We start from the raw sequence: 21457 nt of genomic DNA, 5'->3' as shown, positions 1-21457 counted from the left end.
GGACAAAAACTAAATATATGAAACATCAAATATAGTTTATTCAGATAATTCTAGGCATTCTGGAATATCTGCAGTGAGACCATTGTATGCCGTGTTATGGGGCTTACATGTTATTGTGCAGGTATTGGTAGAACAAAAAAGGGGACAACTAAAGGAAGGAAAGCAGGGCAGAATGCTGGCAAGTGAGGTCAGAGAGTTGGAGGATCCAATAAAGGAAATTAAAGAAAATACGTTAAAAAAATTTGTAGCACAGTTGTACAATGAAATAGTACTCAGCAATAAAAACTACTGATACAGTAACATGGAGGAAACTCAAAAATACTATGTTGACTAAAAAAATGCCACATATAAAAAAAATGCCACATATAAAAAGTGCATATGATATCATCCTATAAAGATAAAATTCAAGAACAGGCAAAACTAAGCTCTGCTGATAAAATTCAGAAAAATGCTTACCTTGGGGAAAAGGCTATTCGACTGGAAAGGGAAGAATATAAGAAACTTTCTGATCAATGAAAATGTCCTACATTTTGATCTCTACGGTTGTTACATGTGTGAACATATATGTAAAAACCTCATTCAGTTCTATACTTCAAATTTTGCATACATAAATTACAACTTAGTTTATGTAAAAATGTAAATTATCTTATTAAAAAAGAAAAATTGCATAATTGTGGTATAAGGTCAGAATAAGTTAAACCAGTGTCATCCCTTAAGCAACATCTGACCTACAAGAAATCAGAATAAAGGTTCTAACACTGTATATTCAACTAGCAAACAAAATCTCCATAAGATGTTAAGTACAGAAGTCTATCTAGCTCTTTCTTCCTTACAAGAAGATATATAGACAAGTGTTCCTTACACTAAATTCTGTGAAGATAATGTACTCTTCCTAAAGAAAATAGCTCACTATAAAGCCAAAAAATAACAATTTTCTACACAGAAGAACCTACCTTACAGAAAGTACTATAAAGATTATCAAGGCATGAGAAACAGTTAACAAAACATAAGAGCACAATAAATATTCTTCACACTACCACTACAAATATTATTATATAATAGCAATAAAAGCACAACTCTCCTTCATCAAATTATGCCTAAACCACTTCTTGAGAATACACTAACTGCATATTACTCAACTACTTTTCATTCTAGCCTTTATTTTTTTTTTTTAAACCTTTGAGAGCAGCAAGTTTCTGACAGCTGAAACGTCTGGTTAGATTAGAGAAGGACCAAGTTAACTACAATTTATCTAAGTATTCTTTTTAATCTGTTTATATCCTGAAACCATGTTCACTTACCAAAAGATAGCAAATCTAACTTTCTAACAATTCAACAGTTTATATTATTAAAAACTTGTCCTTCACATATCAGACCAAAAAAGTGCATGATCACAATTCAATTTCCTGAAAGACAATAAATAGTCTTAAAAAATTTAAAGCAAATCAGAATGCTAAATTAGAAAAGTCATTCAGCAGAGATACTCATAAGAAAAATGGTAAAACAATTATTTACAATCCTGAAACTTGTATTAACATAAAAAAGTCATAATTTGGCCAACTTAATCAATTTATAAAAGAGCTTCATTAATAGAAATAAGAAAGTAAAATCCACAAAGGCAAAAACTACTCAAGCACTATAATCCACTAAGAGAACATTGAAGGATAGAGCAAATCTCTTACTGAACTGGTTTCTGAATAGCTAAACCAAATACCAACCTAATTTTCTAAAATGTTTAATAGTCACTGGGAACCATATACTTAAGTTAAACTCAACGTAAAAGAAGGAAAACTAGGAATCTAGTTCCACAGTTTGATAGTTCTATTGTTACTCCCACCAAATCAACTGCAGCAAGTATATAAAAAAGTCAATTCTTCATATTTCAAAATTTTATTGAAAAACTCATTAATTCTGAGCTTGAAGGCACATTTTAAAAACTTAAGTCTTTTGTATTATTCCCTACTTCAATAGGTAACATTTAACAAAGTAGTCTTCTACTTACCTAGATTTTGTCTTATTAACATCTCGTTGCAAAAACAATCTCATTCGAAATTAACTCAAACCTGAAAGAATACATGTAAAGACCATCATTTAGTTTTGTGTGTCTGGTGTGAACGAATACATCTATGATACACTTACTCTTTTAAATTAAAAACTGCAAATCAAATTATTTTAACATAAGAGCTACTGGAAAAAATGTTTCAACTAAAACATGACCATTTAAAATTTTTAGGAAATCTAAAATTAAAACATGACCATTTAAAATTTTTAGGAAATCTAATTTTTTTATGAACAATAACCTAATCAAATGAGAAACTAATTTTCTAGCTCTTTAAAAAAATTTATAACTTATTTTTATTAATTTTAATAGCACAGCAATAATTAAAGCCAGTATGTTAATAAAACACACACTTCTATCTAGATATTTATCTAATACTACTACATATATACCAAAAGTACAAGGAAAAAAACACAGTATAAGATGGCATAAAAGTATATACTAAGTATAATAATGGTTAACAATGATTAAATATTTACTAAATGCCAGAGACCTTATCTAGAGGATAGTACATACTGGTTCTCTCCTGCTTCCTCAATTTAATCCACAACCTAGTATAACATAACAGCTACCCCAACATTTCACTGAAAATTTACTTGAAAAACTACCTACCCTTAATTTTATTACATTCCACAAATTCTCAGTATGTCTTATCCTGTACTCTACACATCTCCCCTTCCCCAACCTTAATCGGGCTTGTTACTCTTTTGAATTATTTCCAAAAAATGGTACCATCATACCTACTTGCCATTCTCACCTAGATTGCTATAACTATTCTATTTCCAGACTATCATCTCATATTTATTCTTCCCAGAATCGTGTACGTAATCACTTTGCAATAGCTATCCTGAGGATGTTACATCTATGGCTCAAGTCCTTCAACAGTACTAATCAATGATCTCATTCTTATTGATTATCCCCAATCTTTACTCTTCCATTCACTCCAGGTTTCTAATACTAAACCCCTTCAACTCCCAGAACAGCCCCTATGTCCTCTCAGTTTTCACACTGCTTCACATGGTGAACAATACCTACCTTCTCTCTAACTTTGCTAACACATTTTTTTTTTTTTTTTTTTTTACTAGTTTTGCAATATTTAGCTTAGTCACCCTGAAAGATCCTTCTTCAATTTGTTCAGCTATGGTGTTTCTCAATTGCTATAGCAACTGGTGATGGCTCTATTATCAACTGTTTACTTGTGTGTTTTCTAAACTACATACAGTGTGGACACACCAAGGAAAAGAATTCATTCAATTCATTTCAGCATTGTCAGTAGGTGGCACAGAGTAAAAGTACAACAATATAGGCTGAATGAAACATTAGAAATTTTGTGCTGTATCCCAAAATTTACAGAGATTTAGAAAATAAGTAAAATTCAGGCTAATGAGTTTAATTCACATTTCCAGGACTAAAAAAAAAAAAATTCCTATCACTTCTGAATCTAGTAACATTACTTTATGAAATTACTACATCTAAGTAAAAATACAACTGACAAAAATCAGCCCAGCGCAAACTTTTATCGAGCTGAATTAATTTCACTGATCATCAATACCAAGATTTTGGTACTACACGTTTGCATCCCTACAGAAAATAAAGTTTGCGGACTATAAATCCTAGACTCATTGAAGTATTAGACTTAAGCAGAAAAGAGCTGGAGAAAAAGGTGAATATGGTTATTAAAACTAATAATGTCAATAACCTAGAAAAGCGTTTCTCAAACTTGAGCACACATTAGCATCGCCTGGACACCTTGTTATATACAGACTGTTAGTCCCCACCCTCAGAGTTCCTGATTAGGTAGTTCTAAGTTGGAGTCCAATGATTTCCACTTCTATTAAGTTCCTAAGGTGATGCTATTTCCAGGACCACACACGAAGAACCACAGACCTGGAATTCTCTGTATAACGTCTAGAAGAGATGAGAATATTCTCTTCAGCCACCCACTGCCACCAGTATTTACAGACCCAGAACTGGATATCGTGACCTACTGCAAGCTAAACTACAAATCAAAATGAGAGCACCAAATATCTACCATGAATTGCTGAGTGTGAAAGGATGAAAAAAGCGGCCCTGCAAGAGAATCTACATCCTAATTCCTAGAACCTGTGAATATTACCTTATATGACCCCTCCCCCCAAAAGAAAAGTCTTTACAGATATGTTTACATTAAAAATTTTGAGATGGAGAGATTATCCTGGATTATCTGGGTGGGCCCTAAGTACAACCACATGTATTCTTATACAGAGGGGATGGAGAAATTTGACTATTCACAGAAAAGGCGAAGACAGAGTTGAGAGAGATTTGAAAACACCGGCCTTGAAGATTGCAGCTATAGTCAGGAATGTCAGTAGCCACCAGAATTGCAAGAGGCAAGGGATGGATTCTCCCTTGAATTTCTGGAGAGAATAACCCTGCTGACACCTTGATTTCTGTCCAGTAATACTGATTTCAGACTTCTGGCTTTTATAACTGTTGGAGTAAGTTTGTTGTTTTAAGCCACCTAGTTTGTGGTAATTTTCAGAGGAATAATAAATGACTATACTGATGACGTCAGGTTCTCCAAGAAATAAATTAGAAGTACTACATAAAAGGTGTTTATTTGGAGAAAGGGCCTTCATAAAGGTTACCTGAGGTCAAATGATGACATAAGGATGGGGCCCTAATTTAATATGAGTAGTGTCCTTATAAGAAAAAGGCACCAAGGATGCAGGCACAGAGGAAATGCATGAGGAAATAAAAGAAAATCTTGAGGAGAAAAGCCTCAAACAAACCTAACACCATACCATAATCTTGAACTTCTGGCTTCCAGAACTGTGAGAAAATAAATTTCTGTTGTTTAAACCACCAAGTTATTCAAGTTATTGCAGCCCTAGCAGACTAATACAAAGGATATACATGTTTGCACAACAATGTGAATGCACTTAATACCACTTACCTATACTTTAAAATGCTTAAAATGTTAAATATTATATGTATACTTTACCACAATACACTAACACCACACAAAGACAGTAACTAACTCTGACTTTCATTCTTTTTTTATCTTGCTCTGTTCAGTTAGATTTCAAAGTCCAAGAAAAAAAGGCCTCTTAATTGCATTTGTTCCCCCAGAGAGTCAAACTAGGTCACTGTAAACATATTTTTTAAAGGAGAATTTATAATGAAGTTTGATAGGAAGTAGTTTTTAAATCCATACCTGAAAAGTATAAAAAACTGGGGTACTGTTTAGGTGAGTACGGGGACACAATGAGAAAACTACAGATCAATATACCTGATGAATACTTAGCAAAAATCTGCAATAAAATACTAAAAATCAAACTTAATAGCACATTAAAAGAATTCTACACACTGATCAAGGTGGATTTATAATGAAAATCAATGTAATATACCATATTAACAGAATGAGGGATAGAAACCACATGATCATCCCAATTGGTGCAAAAAATGCATTTATCAACATCCAATATCTTTTAATGACAGAAACACTCAACAAACTAAGAATAGAAGAAAAATACCTCAATGTAAGAAAAACTGCCTGGGAAATGCTTACAGCTAACATACTCAATAGTGAAAGATGGAAAGCTTTTCCTCAAAGATTAAGAAAGTAAGGATGGCTCTTTAAAAAAAAAAAAAAATTATTTTTAAGTAATTCCTACACCTAATGTGGGGCTCTAACTCACAACGACAAGATCAAGAGTTGTACACTCCACCAACTGTGCCAGCCCGGCACCTCAAGTATACCTACTCTTGCTATTTCTACTCAATATGGTACTGAAGTAATAGAGCAAACAGATAGGAAAAAGGAAATGAATGATCTCCAATTGGAAAGGAAGAAGTAAAATTATCTGTTTGCAAATAACATGATTTTTTATGTAGAAAATCTTAAAGACTGTTAAAAAAAATTAACTAAATGATTTTAGCAAAATTTCAGAATATCAGCATGTGAAGATCAGTTGCATTTCTATATACTAATAATGACCAATATGGAAAACAAGATTATGAAAATCTAATTTTCAGGAATGTCTGGGTGACTCAGTTGATTAAACATCTTGACTCTTAGGTCATGATTTCAGAGTGCTGAGATTAAGCCCCATGTGAGGCTCCAAGCTCAGTGGGGACTCTGCTTCCCCCCTTCTTCAGCCCTTCCCCCTGCTTGCTCATGTGCACTCTCTCAAATGAATAAATAAATATATAAACAAATTATAAATAGAATTGCCCTATGATCTAGCAATCCCAGTCCTGGCATATATTCAAAAGAATTCTAAGTGGTATCTCAAAGACAGATTTACATACCCATGCTCATTGCAGCATTATTCACAATAGCCAAATGGCAGAAACAAGCTGAAGTTCATCAACAGAGGAATAAAGAAAATGTGGTACATACATGGAACATTGGAATGGAATACTATGCAGCCTTTAAAAATAAGGAAATCCAACCACAAGCTACATTAAGGGTGAACCTTGAGAACGTTATGTTAAGTAAAATAAGCCAATCACAAAAGGATAAACACTGTATGAGTCCATTCATATGAAGTATTTATAGTCAAAATCAGAGGGGGGGAAAAAAGTGAAAAGGCTGTTACCAAAGTTTGGAAGTGAGGGGTGATAAAATTAGAATTTAATGGGTACAGAGTGGGATCCCTAGGTGGCGCAGCGGTTTGGCGCCTGCCTTTGGCCTAGGGCGCGATCCTGGAGACCCAGGATCGAATCCCACATCGGGCTCCCGGTGCATGGAGCCTGCTTCTCCCTCTGCCTGTGTCTCTGCCTCTCTCTCTCTCTCTCTCTCTGTGACTATCATAAATAAATAAAATTTAAAAAAAATAATGGGTACAGAGTTTCAGTTTTGCAAAATAAAAAGTTCCAGAGATCTGCTGCATAACAATGTGAATATCCTTAACACTACTGAACTGTACACTAAAAATGGTTAAGATAGTAAATTTAACGTTTTTTTAGCACCATTTAAAAAATAAACACCCAGAAAAAAAGTACATACAAAGATCAAGATAGAGTAACAGGGATTGAGTCTGCCCTCCATCTGTTAAGCCTAAGAAACCAGAACTATATAAGAAACAACAGTTTTCAGATATCAGACAGGAAAACACCGAGGATGAACCCTAAGGGAAGGGAAACAGATGAGGTAAAACCTCCAATACTCTGAACTTACTACAGACCCTCACCTGGGGAGAGTACCCAGGGAGAGAATCTGGTGGTTTCCCCGAGTTGAGGAGACTGAATTGGAAGTCCAAAACTAAGACAGCTAGGGATTGCAGAGCAGAGTACCAGAGAGAAGACAACTGCACAGAGCGAGAACATCCCTAAGTATTAAAACAAGCCAAGGCCAAGGAAAGAGCCACTCAAAAGGATGACAAGAATTATTGCCCTAGACTCATACAAAGCCAAAAATAAGACCTGTTTCCTTCAGACACCTAAATCCAGATAGCACTGCCTAGAGTAACCCTAGACTAAATGCTTTTGAAAGACAGACCCAAAAGGGGAATGTGGCTCAGAAGGGAAGAAATCACAAAGTGGCATGAGGAAACTTTCAGGTGTGATAAATCTATTTAGTATCTCGTTTGTATGGTGATAGCTTCCTAAGTGTATACATACCTCAAACATTACACTGTATACTTAAATTGTGTACTTCATGTCAATTATTTCTCAATAAATTCATTTTTAAAACCTCAATTAAAACAAAACAACCCAATTACAAAATGGGCAGAAGACCTGAAGCAACAATCTTCTGGTGAATTCTTTAACCAAAGATATATGAATGAGAAGTATATGAAAATACACTCACTATTAATTGTCATTAGAAGACTCAAACTTAAGCCATGATGAGCTATCACTATACAAGAATGGCTAAAATTAGTAAAACCAATCATACCACATGTTGGTAAATGTGTGAAGGAACTGAAATGCTCATACACTCATACAGGAAAATAAATGGTACAATTACTTTGTAAAGTTTCACCATTTCTTTTTTTTTTTAAGATTTTATTTATTTATTCGTGAGATGCAGAGAGAGAGAGGCAGAGACACAAGCAGAAGAAGCAGGCTCCTCACAGGGAGCCTGATGTGGGACTCAATCCTGGACCCCAGGATCACGCCCTAAGCCAAAGGCAGACACTCAACCGCTGAGCCACCCAGGCATCCCAAGTTTCACCATTTCTTAACGGGTCAAATATACACCTACTCCATGTATGATCCAATCATTCCACTCCTAGGCATTTACCCAAAGAAATGAAAGCATATGTTTGCATAAAAACTTAACAAATGTTCACCTTTATTTGTAATAGCCAAAAGGTGAAGGAGAAAACATCCACCAACATGTGAACCCTTACATTATAGCTTTATAATGGAATAAATAAGAGTGAAGTAAGGATATATGCAATGTAGATGAATCTGAAAATAACTATGATGAGTGAAAAAAATATAGACAAAAAGATTATATATTGTATAAAGGGAGGAGTAATAAATATGAAAGAATTAAAAAGGGGTACAATGAAATTTTGAGGGTAAAGGATATGTTTATTATCTTGATCGTGGTGATGGTTTCATGGGTATATATAGATATCAAACTATTCAAATTGTACACATAAAACATAAGATTTATTGTATGTCAATTATATTTTGACAAATCTGCTTAAGATCTCAATATGCAAATATTAGTAAACTTGGGAAAATAATGAAATCTCAAATTAAAGAAGATACAGTAATAATGAAAAAGAACATTGTCGTTTATAACCAAAAAAGAATAGATGTAGAAATGAATCATCTTTCAACACCTACCAATGGTACTACAATTACAATTGGTAATTCAATGCATGAACAATGCTTCCAATATATCATCAGATGTATCTTACAAAACACGTGTAACTAGAGTCATCTGGGCCTCCAAACAGATTGATGTATTTAATTTATACTTGCCTAAACTTCTATACTCAAACACAGTTCCTACTGAAATATATAATAGTGCTCAATCTAGAACATAGAAAATTAATTTTACAGCATGAATAAAAAATACGTCTGCAAAAATAACTCCAATTTCAAACTACCCCATTATCCATGCATTTGGCAATGAGGCTTTGCAGTTTCTCCCATCAAGAGGTAATGTTTTCCCCTACCCTTTAACTCCAGGTTTCCTTTTAAGAAAGACCAATAGAATGCAACGCATGTCAGTTTGCAAATTCCGAGCTACACCTCAAGAGACCCTGCATACTTCTGCCCTTAGAATCCTACCACCACCATAAGAACAAGTCCAGTCTAATCTGCTGGAGGATAATGAGAGCCCAAATATTGCACAGGCCATCCTAGAGAACCCAGCCAAGAGCAGCAAAGCCATACTCCTACACTGCTAAATAGAGACTCATAAATGAGCCTAACCAAGACCAGAAATAATGCTGAGCTGACTCACAGACTTGTTTTAATAATGTGTTTTAAACCACCAAGCTGTAATCTGTTACACAGTAATAGCTAACAAGTTATTTTAGATTAATAATTGGTCTAGATCTCAATTATGAAGGCAAGGGAAAAAGAGACATAAAAAAAGTCTCTTTTACTGTTTTATTAGCAGTGACTCTACAAAACATCCTGTCAGCTTGTCAATCTCAAGACACATATAAACTGAGCAAAATCATTTTTACAAATCATGTTATGAGCCAACTATTATTTTTTGTGAAATTCTGTTGCTAGACAGCTTTACTAGATTCAACTATATAATGAAATTTTTCAGGATATTCCAAAAATCTATGAACACTATTACAGAAAAATCTGCTATCTTATCTAATATTCTTTTTCCTATTTATGTTTTTAATAATAAATTTATTTTTTTATTGGTGTTCAATTTGCCAATATACAGAATATGATATTCTGATTGCCCATTAATAAAACACTCTAACTCAACTGTTACAGTGGTGGCAATCACAGGGCCCTGGACTGAGGGACGAACAAGTGATACCCAGGCTGACGAGAATTCCTCAGGTAGCCACAGTAATTTGTTCACGGATGAGAATGTAGGCCAGAGTGGCAAATTAAAAATCCTTCTCAGGATATTCCAAGTATTAGGAAAGGTACACTCTTCATTAGAAGTAACAGCTATGAGAATTATGTATGTTGGAGCAGCCAGTGGCCATCTCTGCCACTTCCTAACTTATTTAGGAATGAAGCCACCACAGAAAAAACCCAAGCCAAGAGATATAAACATTATCACGATGAATCATATGCACTTATGAATCCAAACATTCCTGAAATAACTGTAGTAGTAGCAGAGCAGTAAATGCTTATCAATCCCCTTTGATACCTACTAGAGAAACTGAACAAAATATTAAAAACAATCACTCTGAAGGCACCAAAAAGCTGACACAGCAGTAAAGAAGGACCAGGTCAAAGTCTAAGAAAGGATGGAAACCTACCAGATACAAACCCAGCATCATGGGGTACCTTGGTTGGTTAAGTGGCTGCCTCTGGCTCAGATCATGATCTCAGGGTCCTGGGATTGAGCCTGAGCCCCTCATCAGGCTTCCTGCTCAGTGGAGAGTCTGCTTCTTCCTCTCTCTCCACCATTCCTCTCCCACCCCCAACTTGTGCTCACTCTTCTCTTTCTCAAATAAAATCTTAAAAAACAAAAACTAACCAGCATCCAAAGATGCTTTTGCCTTGGGGATTTTTGCCAATCTAGATGGGGCAGGTGAGAAATGGATTTCTGACATTGTTACAGAGTTAACGGAACCAAAAGGGGAATGCAAGGTTCAGAAATGGTGGGAACCATACTAAATCTTGCCCATTATTTGAGCTGAGACCCCAAAGGACTAAACTCTAGTGAGCCAGAAGTAAACAAGTCATTGCATGTACCTAAAGATTATTTAGGTGAACAAACAAAAAAACTTTAATCCCTAAAATTTAATTAAAGTAATCCCAGGCTGCTGGAGACCCCAGGTGTGGTACAAGCAAACAAAAATCATCTCTGGAAAAAGGTATCACCATAGGACTCAGAATTTAGGCCTGGAAAGGCAGCTGAAAATTTAAATGGAAATTTAAATGAGAGAACATGGCAGTGAGAGAACCAGAGAAGCAGTGAAATGAGAATTCTCAGTATAAACTTTGTCCCAGGGCAGCCCCAGTGGCCCAGCGGTTTAGCGCTGCCTTCAGCCCGGGGTGCAATCCTGGAGACCCCGGATTAAGTCCCACGTCAGGCTCCCTGCATGGAGCCTGCTTCTCCCTCTGCCTGTGTCTCTGCCTCTCTCTTTCTGTGTCTGTTGTGAATGAATAAATAAAATCTTTAAAAAAATGAAAATAAAAATAAACTTTGCCCCTATCAGTGGATGGCTGATAAACTATGTATGCACAGAGAACTGAAGGGATGAAGGGGAAAAAGTTAGCAGGAGCTAGAAATTTTACACTTGAAAAACAGAGCTGTACTACTGATGCTTTTTCAAAAGGGTGAATTACTCAAGTGTGCATAGTTTGGGCAACAGGAAGCTGAAGCCTTAGAAGGCTGAAGTGCCAGAGGACAGAACCCAAGTCCAGGAAATTAGTGGAATCCCTAAAAGCTAGAAAATCACAGGGTAAGCATCAAAATCAGACTATAAATTTCACCCAACAATTCCCAGAAGAACATTAATAGAAACTAGCATCACTAAAACATATTCATAATGTCCAGTTTTCAAGCAAAAATTATACCATACTGAGGAAAAAGGGGGAGCCAACTGATATTGACCCTGAGTACCCTGAATGTTAACGGGTTAGCATATAGATTCAAAGCAGCTATTTTAACCATACTATAATATTAAAAGAAAATAAAGTCAAAGAATTGATAGAGACTATGAAAAAGAAAGCTGAAAAGTAAAATAACTGAAATAAATTCAGGGACACCTGGGTGGCTCAGCGGTTGAGCGTCTGCCTTCAGCTTAAGATGTGATCCCAGGGTCCTGGATTGAGTCCCACATTGGGCGCAGCGCCTTGTGTGGAGCCTGCTTCTCCCTCTGCCTGTGTCTCTCATGAATGAATGAATGAATGAATAAATAAATAAATAAATAAATAAATAAATTTTAAAAATTCAACAGAAGGGGGTGATGAGAGGTAGCAGAACAATCCGTAAGCTTGAAATATGGCAATAAAGCTGTCCAGAGAACAGAAAGTAAAATAGATGAAAAAAATTAACAGTCTCACACCAGCACCAGGCAATTCAACATAAATATAACCCAACTGAACATGGACATACAAGAAGCAACAGGAAAGAATAAAAAAGGTTCAAAATAATGTTTGTTGAAGAAATAATAGCCAAAATAACTCAGATGATAGGAAACATTAATTTACAGATCCAAGAATCTCAACAAACCCAAGTAGGATAAACATAAAGAACCATTTCTACATATCACTGTCAAGCCTTGAAAGGCCGACGACAAAACGTTGAGATCAGCCAGAGAAAAATGGCTACATTTAGGAAATGACAATACAAGTAATGTCTGACATCATCAGAAAAAATGGGACATACTAGAGCAACATCTTCTATATACAGCAATACTATCATTCAAAATGAAGGTGAATAAAAAAAGGTATTTTCAGATAAAAATGAGACTTGGGCGTAGCAGACAAAACAGAGTTAAAAAAAAAAAACGACAGGGGAAGGAGAGAATAAAACTACTTAATCCAAAAAGACAACAAGAAAGGTGAGAAAAAGAACACAAAAGAATATATAGAAAGCATATTAGATTGTATATTTAGGCCCCGATACATCAACAATTATATGAAATCTAAATAAACTTTATAATTAAAATATGAAGTGTTAGATCAGATTGAAAGAAAAACAATGATATGGTGGATACATGAAACAGTTACGGAACAAAAAGGCACAGAAAATTTTATTTTATTTTTTTAGAAAATTTTAAAATAAAGGTTGGGGGGTGGGGCACATGGGTGGCTCAGTGGGTTAAGTGTCTACCTTTCAGCTCAGGTCATGATCCCAGGATCTTGGGATAGAGCCCCACATCAGGCTCCCCCTTCAGCAGAAGCCTGCTTCTCCCTCTCCCTCTGCCTGCCGTTCCCCCTGCTTGTGCTCTTTCTCTATGTCAAATAAATAAATAAAATCTTTAAAAAAGGGCAGCCCGGGTGGCTCAGCGATAGCACTGCCTTTGGCCCGGGGTGTGGTCCTGGAGACCCAGGATCGAGTCCCACGTCATCAGGCTCCCTGCATGGAGCTTGCTCCTCCCTCTGCCTATGTCTCTGCCTCTCTCTCTGTCTCTCATGAATAAATAAATAAAATCTTAAAAAAAAAAAAATCTTAAAAAAAAAAAAAGTTGAGGGGAGACCACCCAAATGCTAACTACAAAGCCCACGTAGCCATATTACTATCAGTTAAGGTAGATTGCAAAGAGCATTACCAAACACAAGGAGAAATAATGATGATAAAACGTTCAACTCATCAGAAACATTAAACAATTCTAAATTTGCAAAAATGGGCAGCAACACAAGAAAGACAAATCCATAGTAACAGATTTTAATACATCTCAACATGCTGCATCTAAATTGGTGAGGATACAGAAGTTTTAAACAACATGCTTAATAAAACTGACTTGACCCATATAAATACTGTACCCAAAAACCTACAGAACACACATTCTTTTCAAATATTTATAAAACCTAGCAAATGTATTAAAGTGTTCAATTACATTTGGAATCAGGGAAATGGGAAATAAAACCACTACACATCCACTAAAATGACTAAAATTAAAGATTAACAGTACAAAATGTTGGTGAAGATGTTAAAGATGCAGTACAAAAGTGTTGATGAGGGGATCCCTGGGTGGCGCAGCGGTTTAGCGCCTGCCTTTGGCCCAGGGCGCGATCCTGGAGACCCGGGATCGAATCCCACGTCAGGCTCCCGGTGCATGGAGCCTGCTTCTCCCTCTGCCTGTGTCTCTGCCTCTCTCTCTCTCTCTCTGTGACTATCATAAAATAAATAAAAATTAAAAAAAAAAAAAAAAGTGTTGATGAGACTGTAAATTGTCACAAAACACTTTCAGGAAAAAAATTTTTTTAATCTTCTGAAATTAAACACAAATACACTCTAAAACCAAGCTATTAAACTCCCAGATATTTACCAAATATAAATCTGTGCCTGTGTGTACTAGGAGACATGTACAAGGAAATACCAAGCAGCATTTTTCAGAAAAGCCTACCAAGTAGAGACAATCCAAATTTCTATCAGTAACAGAATGAGTAAATTGTGGGCTATTCATATAATGTACTATACTGTACAGGCATACCTGAGAGATATGGGTATGGTTCCAGACTGCTACAATAAAGGAAAATCGTAATAAAGCAATCAGATGAATTTCTGGTTTCCCAGTGCGTATAAAAGTTGTGTTTACACTATATTGCAGTTTATTAAGTATGAAATACCATCATGTCTTTTAAAAATTACATACCTTAATTTTAAAAGATTTTATTGCTAAAAAAAGGCTAACCATTTTCTGGGTTATCAGCAAGTCATAATCTTTTTGCTGCTCTTGCCTCAATGTTTTTGTTTTAAAGATTTTGTCAGAGAGAACAAGCGGGGGGCGGGGGGGTAGGAGAGAGAGAGAGAGAGAGAGAAGCAGGCTCCCTGCCAAGCAGGGAGCCCGATGTGGGGCTTGATCCCAAGATCCTGGGATCGTGACCTGAGCTAAAAGCAGACACTTAACCAACTGAGCCACCCAGGCACCCTCGCCTCAATGCTTATGACTCCTAACGAATCAGGGTGGTGAATCATAAAGATTAGGGGGTTGTGGCAATTTCTTAAAATAAGACAACAATGAACTTTGCCACATCTATGGACTCTTCCTTTCATGAACTATTTCTCTGTAGTATCTGGTGCTGTTTGATAACATTTTACCCATAGAACTTTTTTCAAAATTGGAGCCAAATCCTCTCAAAGCCTGTTGTTGCTTTATCAACTAAGTGTTTGTATTATGTATATCCTTTGTCATTTCAGCTGTCTTCACAGCATCACCAGGAGTAGATTCCATCTGAAAAAAGAACTTTTTTTCTTTGCTCATCCTTGAATTCTTCATCCATTCAAACTATTCAAACTTTATGAAGAGACTACAGCCATCCAGTCACATCTTCCGTTGGTTTTCTTGCTATTTCCACCACATCTGCAGTTATTGCCTCCATTGAAGTCCTGAGCCCCTCCAAGTCATCTATGAGGGTTGAATTCAACTTTTTCCAAATTCCTGTACATGTTTTTATCTTGACCACTTTTCATAAATTATGTTAATGGCATCTAGAATGGTGAATCCAGGTTTTCAACTTACTTTGGTCCACATCTATCAGAGGAATCCCTATGTATGGCAGCTACAGTCTTACAAAATGTACATCTTAATAAGAAGTCGTGAAACTTGAATTTACTCCTTGAACCACGGGCTGCAGAATGGATATTGGGTTAGCAGGCATGAAAACAACTTTTACTTCACTGTACATCTTTGTCAGTGAACACTGTCAGTGAGCAGTAATATTTACAAGGGAATCTTTTTCTAAGCAGTAGGTCTGAACAGTAGGCTTAAAATAATCAGTGAAACGTACTATTAAAAAAATATGCTGTCAATCAGGCTTTGTTATTCCATTTATGCAGCACAGGCAGAGTAGATTCAGTGCAATTCTTAAGGGCCCTAAGACTTTTGGAATGGTAAATGAGCACTGGCTTCAACCTAAAGTCACCAGCTGCATCAGCCAGCTCTTTGAAGGTCTGAAGCCAAGCATTGGCTTTTCCTAACTATGAAAGTCCTACATGGCATCTTCTTCCAATAGAAAGCTGCTTTGTCTACATTAAAAATGTTTAGTGTAGCCACCTTTGTTAATTATCTTAGCTAAATACCTTCTGAATAACTTGCTGCTTCACCTTGCCCGTTTATGTTCTAAAGAAGGTTCTTTCATTAAACCTCATAAACCAAACTCTGCCAGCTTCAAACAGTTCTTCGGCAGTCTTCTCACCTCTGTTAGTCTTTACGGAATTGAAGAGTTAGGGCCTTGCTCTGGATTAAGCTATGGCTTATGGGAATATTGTGGCTGGTTTGATCTTCTATCCAGACCACTGAAACTTTCCCTAAATCAGCAATAAGGCTGTTTCACTTTCTCATAATTCATGGGTTCACGTGTAGCACTTCTAATTTCCTTCAAGAACTTTTCCTTTGCATTCACCACCTTGACTGTTATAAGAGGCCTAGCCTTCGGCCTTATCTCAGCCTTTGATGAGCTTTCCTTACTAAGCTTAATAATTTTTAAGCTTCTGATTTAAAGTGAGAGATGTGCGGGGCACCTGGGTGGCTCAGTGGTTGAGCATCTGCCTTTAGCCCAAGTCGAGATCCTGGGGTCCTGGGATTGAGACCTGCATTGGGCTCCCCACAGGGAGCCTGCTTCTCCCTCTGTCTCTGCCTCTCTCTGTGTGTCTCTCATGAATAAAAAAAATCTAAAAAAAAAAAAAAAAGAGAGACACATACAACTTTTCCTCTCACTTAAAAACTTAGAAGCCATTGTAGGTTATTAATAGGCCTACTTTCAATATTGTTGTGTCTCACGGAACAGGGAGGCCCAAGTCAAAGGAGAGAGATGGGGGAACAGTCAGTCAGTGGAGCAGTCAGAACACAATATTTAAGTTTGCCATCTTATATGGCTGTGGTTTGTGGCACCCCAAAATAATTTTAATAGTAACATCAAAAATTATAAAATTACTGATCACAGATCACCATAAGAAATATAATTAGTAAGTTTGAAATGTTGCAAGAATTACCAAAAAGACATGAAGTGAGCAATGCTGCAAGAGCTGTTGGAAAAATGGTGCCAACAGACTTACTAGATACAGGGTTGCCACAAACCTTAAATTTGTAAAAAAAAACAAAAACAAAAACAAAAACAAAAACAAAAAACCACACACAAAAGCAAAAACAAAAAACAAAAAATCCACACTATTTGCAAAGCTCAACAAAGTGCAATTAAATGAGGTATGCCTGCACAGCAATGAAATTGAATGAACTATAGTCACATGAAAAAAATAGAAATGAATCTCACAAACAATGCTGGGAATGCCAAGACTCATTTATATAAATTTCATTAATAAGAAAACAATATATAGTTCAAAAAGTAGTAAAAATATAAAACAAAAAGGTGACTACTATAAAAGGTAACATGGTAGTCTCCCAAGGACAAAGGGGGAGGTTTGACTGGAAAGGAACAGAGGAACTACAGCAATGTTTTCATTGACTAGGAGTTCATTAAGGAGGTATGTGCTTTTGAATTCTGAAGTTGTACATTTTTTTTTTACCATGCATTATTCTAATTTTAATTTTCTACACTAAAAACATCTCAAAATTAATAATATAGACATTTAAGGCTTTGAATTTTCCCCCAAGCAAAGCACTGACATTATGCTATAGTATTGTTTTTAATTAAAATTATACAAATGTGTATTTCAAGAATCAAATAAAGCTTGTTAGGAAAACCAGCACTACCCACTACCTCTTCTCTAGCCAGCCTTCCCCCATCTGATTTTTAAATAACTTGGTTATACCGGCTTTACATTTTGGATCTAATTGCCTCCTACATAGGAAAATTAACTCTCTTGTATTCCTTCTATATTTTCTATAACCTCCTCACAAGGCCCTACATGGGAATGGCTAGCTGACTTTTCACAAAGGTAAAAAATGTAATTCAATGGGGAAAAAAAAGGTCTTCTCAACAACTGGTGCTGGAGTAACTGAAAATAAAGAAAAAAAAAAGAATATCAACAAATCTCACACTCTATAGCAATGTTAATCTAAAATGCTATAGATTTAAATGTAAAATGTAAAAATATTAATCCTATACAAGCTAGAAACGAAATCATCAGGATCTAGACCTAGAGAAAGAATTCTTAGAAATAACACCAAAAGCATGATCCATAAAAGAAAAAATGTGATAAAGTGGACTTCATCAAAACAAAAATCTTTTATTTACTGTGAAAGATCCTGTTAAGAGGATTAAAAAACAAGTGAGTTGGAGAAAATATTTGCAAACTACCTAACAAAGTCTCTAATCTGGGCGGGGGGTGGGAGTGAATGGGTGACGGGCACTGGGGGTTATTCTGTGTTAGTAAATTGAACACCAATTAAAAAAAAAAAAGTCTCTAATCTAAAATAGAACTCTCAAAACTAAACAGTAAGATATAGCAAGAAATATCAAAATAAGGACGTTTGAAAAACATCATCTCCATTAAACCAACAAGAACAATGGCAAAAATAAAGTCAACATTTTCCAAACGAGAAATTAACCAAAGTCTTGCCTCAATCTGGGGAAAATTTATTCAAGAAAGATGGCTAAATCCTGATTAAGACTAGCAAACTTTGTGACATTTTATTTCGTCCTATTCCCCTTCTCCCACTCTAGTTTTACAGTAGCTTTGGAAGTCAATAGTCTGGGCGCCTGGGTGGTTCAGTCAGTTGACCATTTGCCTTTGGCTCAGGTTGTGAATCCCACATCAAGGTCCCCACAGGGAGTCTGTTTCTCTCTCTGCGTATGTGTCTCTCATGAATAACTAAATAAAATTAAAAAGAAAAAAAAAGTCAACAGTCCACAAGCCTAGTGAAAACCATAGCCAGCAGCTATATGGGGGTGGAGGCCAGGTTGGAGGGGGTGGGGTGCCCAAGAGGGTGGGATCACCTCTACTACATTACCATTCCCAGAGGACTGTCATTATTTGACATGTTGGTGGTTTCTTGGAAGACTCTACTCCTAAAACGATTTTTTTAAAAAATATTTTATTTATTTGACACAGAGGGCAAGAAAGCAGCAAGCAGGAGGAGGAGAAGTAGGCTCCCCAATGAGCAGGAAACCCGATGTGGGGCTTGCTCCCAGGACCGGAGGATCATGACCTGAGCCAAAGTAAGACACTTAACTGACTAAGCCACCCAGGCACCTTCCTGCAAAGCTATCCTAAGAGCTCACCCAATGCAAAAACAAAACAAAAGTTTTCCCCAAGGTTATTTGTCAAAAAACTATTAGAGGCAATTGTTTCATATTGCAGCTGACCAAGGGAGTGGCTAACAGCTGAGACAAATAATAAGCTAACCAAAGAGCTTAAAAATAAAAGCTGGATGCTAAGAAAAGCTGTAATATATTCCTGAGAATATAGTCAGTTGTAAGCACAGGGATGTGCATATGCTCAAGAAAGGCCTGAGAAGGCCCTAACCACTCACCTCTGGCTAACCAGAAGCTCTGCATAAGCAGGAAGTGAAGAGTGAGGCAAAATTACAAAATTCCATTCTGAATATTGAGACTGGGAGATTTAACTGATTCCAGGCATTTAAGGACATCTCTGTCGAACTATCAGACCACTAAGCTAACTGAGTAGACTTCAGTGGCCACCCATGATAAAGAATACAGATTATACAGAATTTGTTTAAAAAAACTGTTTATTAGTTCAATGAACAACAAATGGTTAACAACAACAAGCACTGGGATGGGGAGAATATCTGATTATCAGAACTGCCACATTATTTAAAATGTAGTTTTCAACAACAAAAAAGCCTTAAAAACACATATATAAGAAAGAATGGCTCATACACATGGGAAAACAAACAAAAAGCAGTTAGTAGAAACTATCCAACGAAACAGACATCAGACTTGCTAGGCAATGTTTACAAATCACCCTAAACGTGTTCAAAGAACTAAAGGAAATCTATGTCTAATGAACTAAAGGAAAGTATGAAATGGATGTCTCACAAATACAAAATATAAAGAGACAAATCATAAAAAAGAGTGAAACAGAAATGAATTGAAAAGTAAAAAAATTTACCTAAAATAAAAAAATTCACCAGAAGTCTTCAGCAGCAGATTTGAGTAGGCAGAAGAAAGAAATCAGTGGATCTCAAGATTGAGATTATCTACTCTGAAAACAGAAAAACAAATGAAGAAGGGAAAAAAAACAGGAGTCTAAGATGCCTGAGGGACACCATTAAGCATGCCAATATACACATAACGGGAGCCCCAAAGAGAGAGAGGAGGGAAAAGGGCAAAAACAGTATCTGAATAAACAATGACTAAAAATTCCTCTAACTAATGAAAAATACTAACTTTTTCATTACTCGAGAAGCTCAAAAACTACAATAAACTCAGAAAACAGAGAAGCCTAAAAAAAAAAAAAAAGAAAACAGAGAAGCCTGAAAGGCCATTAGATAAGTGATTTGTCACATACAGAGATCCTCTATAAAATTAATAGTTAATTTCTTATCAGAAACCATAAAAGCCAAAGGGCAATAGGAAGACATTCAAAGTAATGAAAAAGTAATACTGTCAACCAAGAATTCTTTACTTTTCAAAAATGAAGGTGAAGTTAAGACATTAAACAAAAAATAAACAAAAACTGACATAGCTAGTTGCCAGATCTGCCATACAAGAAATACTAATGGCTGAAACGAAAGGACAATAGACAGACAGTAATCTGAATCCACTTGAAGAAGAGCACAGTAAAGGTAGCCAGATAGGTAAATATAATTTTTAATTTTATAACTTTTCTTCTATCTGATTTAAAAGACACACAGAAGCATAATTTGTAGGACAGTAATAGCACAAAAGGAGGAGGAGGAATGGAGCTACACAGGAGCAAGATTTTTGTATATTATTGAAATTAAGTTGATATTAACCTGAACTAGACTGAAATAAGTTAACTGCAATTCCCAGAACTACTGCAATGAGAAAAAAAATGAAAAAAAAAAAAACAATAAGGGACTTCTTAAATGTTACTAGAAAACAATCCATTTGGTACAAAGGAAGGCAACAGTAGAGGAATAAAGGAACAGAAAAAAAATCTTAAGACACAGAAAACAACAAAATAGCAGACATAAACTCTCTCTTATCAGTAACTACATCAAACGCAAATTAATCAGGCATTCCAATCAAAAACCTGTGACTGACAGAAGGGTTAAAAACCCACAATCCAATTATATGTTGTCTAAAAGAGATACACCACAGGTTCAAAGACACTAGATTCAAATAAGCTGAAAGTAAAAGTATGGAAAAAATATACCAAGCAATCTATAATGAAAAAAAGAAGGCTGGAGAGGCTATACTATTAGCAGACACAACAGATATTAAGAAAGAAAAAATTAAAAAAAAAAAAAAAGAAAAAGAAAAAATTAGAGACAAAGAAGGCCATTTTATAATAATAAAAGAGTCAATTCATCAAAATTATAGATCACCTATAAACATATATAACCCAACAATAAAGACTTAAAATATATGAAATAGAAACATACAAAATTGAAAGGCCAAATAGACAACAGACAAAAACAAATAAAAATAGCTGAAGACTTATATACCTCACTTTCAATACTGGATAGAACCAGACCAAAAAAAAACAAAGAACAAAAAAAAAACAAAAAACAAAAAAAA

The 21457-nt window shown here is 35.7% G+C and overlaps 1 protein-coding gene across 25 annotated transcripts in view; it reads right to left on the bottom strand.

Annotated features, from left to right (window-relative positions):
• The window catches only part of ZNF644 (zinc finger protein 644), a 175696-nt gene that overhangs the window by 138560 nt on the left and 15679 nt on the right, over positions 1-21457 (bottom strand). For 23 of the 25 annotated variants that reach the window (XR_007411505.1, XR_007411507.1, XR_007411503.1 and 20 more), the window contains one exon: positions 2003-2063. The exons of 1 other annotated variant lie outside the window; for it this stretch is intronic. Coding sequence is in view for 13 of the 24 variants with exons in the window: in XM_035718236.2 (XP_035574129.1) it covers positions 2003-2046 (44 nt within the window). In the remaining 11 variants the exon portion in view is untranslated. Of the gene's footprint in view, positions 1-2002; positions 2064-3837; positions 3968-21457 lie in introns of all 25 variants that reach the window. One more of the 25 variants, XM_035718235.2, reaches the window with a different exon arrangement.

Source organism: Canis lupus, chromosome 6, assembly GCF_003254725.2.
Source record: "Canis lupus dingo isolate Sandy chromosome 6, ASM325472v2, whole genome shotgun sequence".
Taxonomy (NCBI): Eukaryota; Metazoa; Chordata; class Mammalia; order Carnivora; family Canidae; genus Canis; species Canis lupus.
The sequence above is the reverse complement of the archived record's forward strand: the minus strand, read 5'-3'. Positions and strand labels throughout refer to the sequence as shown.